The 4,293-nt window shown below is 38.5% G+C and overlaps 1 protein-coding gene across 2 annotated transcripts in view; it reads right to left on the bottom strand.

Moving 5' to 3' along the window:
- Positions 1-787: 787 nt before the first annotated feature.
- The window catches only part of RASGEF1B (RasGEF domain family member 1B), a 34,492-nt gene continuing 30,986 nt past the window's right edge, over positions 788-4,293 (bottom strand). The window contains exons 11-13 of one of the 2 annotated variants that reach the window (XM_007447556.1): positions 3,906-4,029; positions 2,682-2,754; positions 788-1,126 (exon numbers count right to left, since the gene is read on the bottom strand). In XM_007447556.1, coding sequence (XP_007447618.1) covers positions 1,102-1,126; positions 2,682-2,754; positions 3,906-4,029 — 222 coding nt within the window. In that variant the 3' untranslated portion in view covers positions 788-1,101. The remainder of the gene's footprint in view (positions 1,127-2,681; positions 2,755-3,905; positions 4,030-4,293) is intronic. The other variant, XM_007447555.1, reaches the window with a different exon arrangement.

The following is a 4,293-nucleotide window of genomic DNA, read 5'->3' as shown; positions in this document are numbered from 1 at the left end:
AACAAGGTGAACTATTTCACAATTAGTTCGACCTCTGAGTCAACAGCAAGATGTTTTTCATTTGTTTTGTTCACTGCTCTCATGGGCGGGGGTTATCTTTTCCAATCTGTTCTCTGTTCACATGTTTAGTCGCCAACAGACTATGAAAGGTAGTGAAAAATAAGTCTGTTTAAAAAATTAAACTGTAATTAGGCCATGGGTTTTTTCCCAAGACCCTTAAAGTCAGATAATTTAAATTTACAAGAGGAAAAAAAAATAGGCATCATGGAAAACTAAGTAACAAAAACACTACTGAAAAACACATCTGTAGAACACAGTGGTCAGTTGTAAACAGGTCAGAAGGGTAAAGAAAACAGAAGGTCCTTCTAGAATGTTACACAGTCCAATGACAAACTCTGCTTTTTTTTTCTAGTGGCTATTTTCCTACCACAGTGTTAGCTTCATTATTATATTAAATAACTTATATGGGTAAAAAGGAGTTTGCTAACCAGCAGCCAACTCAAAACCTTGTAGGAAGAGGGAGGAGGGGAATTCACAACACAGCCCAAGCTCGCTCAGGGAAACAAAGTCCGCAGTTGGCATCCAGCCAGCCTGACCCCTCCCGGCAATACCACTGAGCTGCAGTTTGGGATCTAAATGGAGGGCTTGCTTCCCCTCCCTCTTCTCCCGTTTTCTTTTAAGTTAACAAAGAAACATGGGCTTCCTAAGAGCCAGCACTCAGCTGGGCAAGTCCCATTAGCAGCAAATGTTGAACCAAATTAAAACACACACACACACACACACACACACACACACACACACACAAAAGAAAGCTCCATCCAGATGCAGAGCTGTGATTCACATGGAAATTCCAGGAGATGAATCATTGCAGAGCTGGGATCTTTAGAGGATTCTTCCTCAAGTGTCCTCAGTGAACATTACAGTCTCACAAAATTTGAGTCAATCTGTCAGCTGTGGGGAATAAGATCCCCGTCTGCTCTTGAGGGAGCGTGCTTGCAGGGACTTCATGATTTTTTGTGGCACTAGATGCCCGAAAACAAAGGCCAGCCCCTCGATGATCTGCTTGAACGCAGCAGCTAGCAGCAGCCAGCATCCCGTGTGTTAAACTCTGCCCAGGAGGCTGGACCTGAGTAATAAAGAAGATAAGATAAGAAGGAAGGTGGCAAATGATCTGAATGAGGATGAAAATCCTCACCTAATACTAGTTTCATCTTTCCCATGTTTGAAGTTTGATTTTACATAGTTTAAAGTGAGTCAGACAAAGACAAACATCATATGGTATCACTTGTATGTGGAATCTAAAAAAATGATACAAATGAACTGATTTACAAAACAGAAACAGACTCACAGACGTAGAAAACACACTATGGTTACCAAAGAGGAAAGGTGGGGGGAAGGATAAATTAGGATTTGGGTAATAACATATACACACTACTATATATAAAGTAGATAAACAACAAAGAACTATACTGAATATTTTGTAATAACCTATAAGGGAAAAGAATCTGAAAAAGAATATATATATAACTGAATCACTTTGCTGTACACCTGAAATTAAAACACTGTATATCAACTATACTTTAATAAAAAATAAATTAATTTAAAAAAATTTTTAAAGAAGGACAGAAAAATATTAAGCATTGAAGTCCTTCAGGTTTTCTGGGAGAAATGCTAGTCACTTAAAATAAATATATATTAGTGGAGATGGCCAAAAACCTACCCCAAGATCAAGTTAATGAAGGCTCCCAAGTGACTATGGGAAGAAAAGAAAATGGGTTTGTCAACCTGGTACAAAAAGGCACATGGGACTTTCCTGGTGGCACAGTGGATAAGACTCCACACTCCCAATGTGGGGGGCCTGGGTTCGATCCCTGGTCAGGGAACTAGATCCCACATGCATGCTGCAACTAAGAGCTCACATGCCACAACTAAGGAGCACTCCTGCCACAACTAAGACCCAGTGCAACCAAATAAATAAATAAATATTAAAGGGAAAAAAAAGAGGCACATGTTCCCAGAGTCTCTTAGTAGAAATACACATACAGCAATTTTGGTTACAGTAATACTATATCCTGGGCTACTTTTGCCCATTAAAGCATCTCAGACGGTTAAAATACAAACTTACCTATCCTAGTTTTGTTTGAAAATACAACAGATTAACAACATTTTTAAATTTGGAGAGATTCTGTATTACATTTAAAGTCCCAGCTCTCTCCCAAACCAAAGAGGGGACCAAGATCTAGTCGATAAGTGACACACTCCAATTTACTGAACCAGCTGGTACTTGGGTCTCTTTGATCTCAGGTGAAATAAGATTTTACTGTTAGAGCTATTCAGAAATACAGTCTGAACTTCTTATCTTTTAGATGAAGAAAATGTGTCAGTGCCCTTTTTAACATACCACAGGGTAATTTCAGTTCCTCATTCCACAAAATAATGGGAGAAAGAAGAACAGAGTCACTATATATCTGCCAGTACTAATAAAAAAAAAAAAAAGACAATAAAACTGAAGGATGGCGATGAGGATCCAAAGCCACAAAGATTCAGTTAACAGGAGATAAGCTACAGAGAGGACTTGGAACTCGCAGGCAGGGATTCCCTATGACAAGCACGCGGCTTTCTTCACTTAAGGGCAATGTCTTTATTAGATCTGTACAGCAATAAGAAGCAATGAGACCCACCTTAAGGACTTCCATCTGTCTTTCTCTATATGGTTTTCAGGTCCTTCACTCTCATAGGAAGCCAAGTAGAGAGCTACAATCAACCAAAAGTACGAATGCATTAACGCTGAAGCCCTTTCCTGATACATTACCCATCCCCCATTCAACCTGAACCAAACCCTACAGCAAAACACACTTCTTAAAATATCAAATTACAACCAGGGAGCTTTAAGAACACAGAATACCACACTTTGCCCCTGACTGACCATCTCAACACAACCCCAAGGGCCTCTTAGGCCAAAAAGGCACTTGGTTAACTAAGACAATTTATGAGGCAAAAAAAGCTTAAAAAGGCAAGCCACAGGATGTGATCATACACTCACATTTATGTTCTTTACAAAGAAGGGGGATGGGAAGGGGAGCCTTTCCTGTTAGCTTTTTAAAAGACATTTTAGCAGGTAAAAAGTCAGGTTTTCTAGGCCAATTTTTCACTCTTCTAATGTTTTTCTCTTTAATATTAATTCGAAAAAAATTCCAAAGATTTAAAAGCTTGTTATTAATCCTGTTTGTAGAGGCTAAGAGTCATCAAGTCCCCTCTGGAATGGGTCATATTAATTCAAAATGTTCTTTAGTCATTATCACAAACACTACCAATCTACTATGAGAAATAGTTCATAATGCTATTGATTTCTATAATATTAGGCTATAACAGATTAATATAATCAATCCCCAAGTCTTGTACAAACTTTAAATTTCTGGTCAATTTGTTTTGTACACAATCACTGTTTCTGCCTCAGATTCCCTAATGTTTTAACAGGTTAAGACTTTCCACTGTTTGTTTTGACAAACAGCAGGGGCTAGCAATTGTTTTGTTCTTCATGAAAATTACCATGAATGTCAACACATCATGAAACACCTTTTTTCTCCATTAAAGCAAGCCTAAACAAGGGCAAATAATCCTTCACTAACTTTCCATTTGTGCCCAAAGCTCTGCAGATCTAATATTATAAAGAATGCTTAAACACAGAAACGTACTGCTTATCGGTGAATAGTGAGTGCCTGACTCAAATATTTTAGGGATAACTCATACGGTTTTCTGTGCAACAGAAAATTCTTAAGATGGAATAAGTCAGAAGACAGGCCTCATACTACAAGAGGAACCGGGCACCAAGCATTTATATGCTGATTTCCTGATCGTAGGGTCTGTGGATGCTGGTGGCCGCCCCGGCTGAACAGGCTACCCACCATCTTCACTAAAGACTGGTACTGTGAGCAAGTACTGTAAGATCTTCCGGTCCCTCTCAAATGGACACTCCACTTGCTTCCATGTCATGAATTCACTCACTTGTTTGGCCAGTTCCCAAAATTTCTAGAAAAGAATAAAATGAAAGTTGAAGTTAAAGGCAGTTATCAAAAATCATGAGCTTGGAAGAGACCACTCCATTTAATGTTCTCCTCTGGCTTCTAATCTTCTGAACTCCATAATTTTCTTAACTTAATAAAAATTAGCAATCGATATTTACTAGGTAGAGGTCCAAATTTACTCAAGTACCTCTGGATAATAATTTATAATAATGGTGCAGCTAATTTATTCTAGTCAGCATTGTTATCTTCTTACAAATTAGTAGGGAAA

This window comes from Lipotes vexillifer, unplaced genomic scaffold (assembly GCF_000442215.2).
Source record: "Lipotes vexillifer unplaced genomic scaffold, Lipotes_vexillifer_v1.1 scaffold272, whole genome shotgun sequence".
Lineage (NCBI taxonomy): Eukaryota > Metazoa > Chordata > Mammalia > Artiodactyla > Lipotidae > Lipotes > Lipotes vexillifer.
This window is presented reverse-complemented; position numbering and strand designations above follow the sequence as displayed.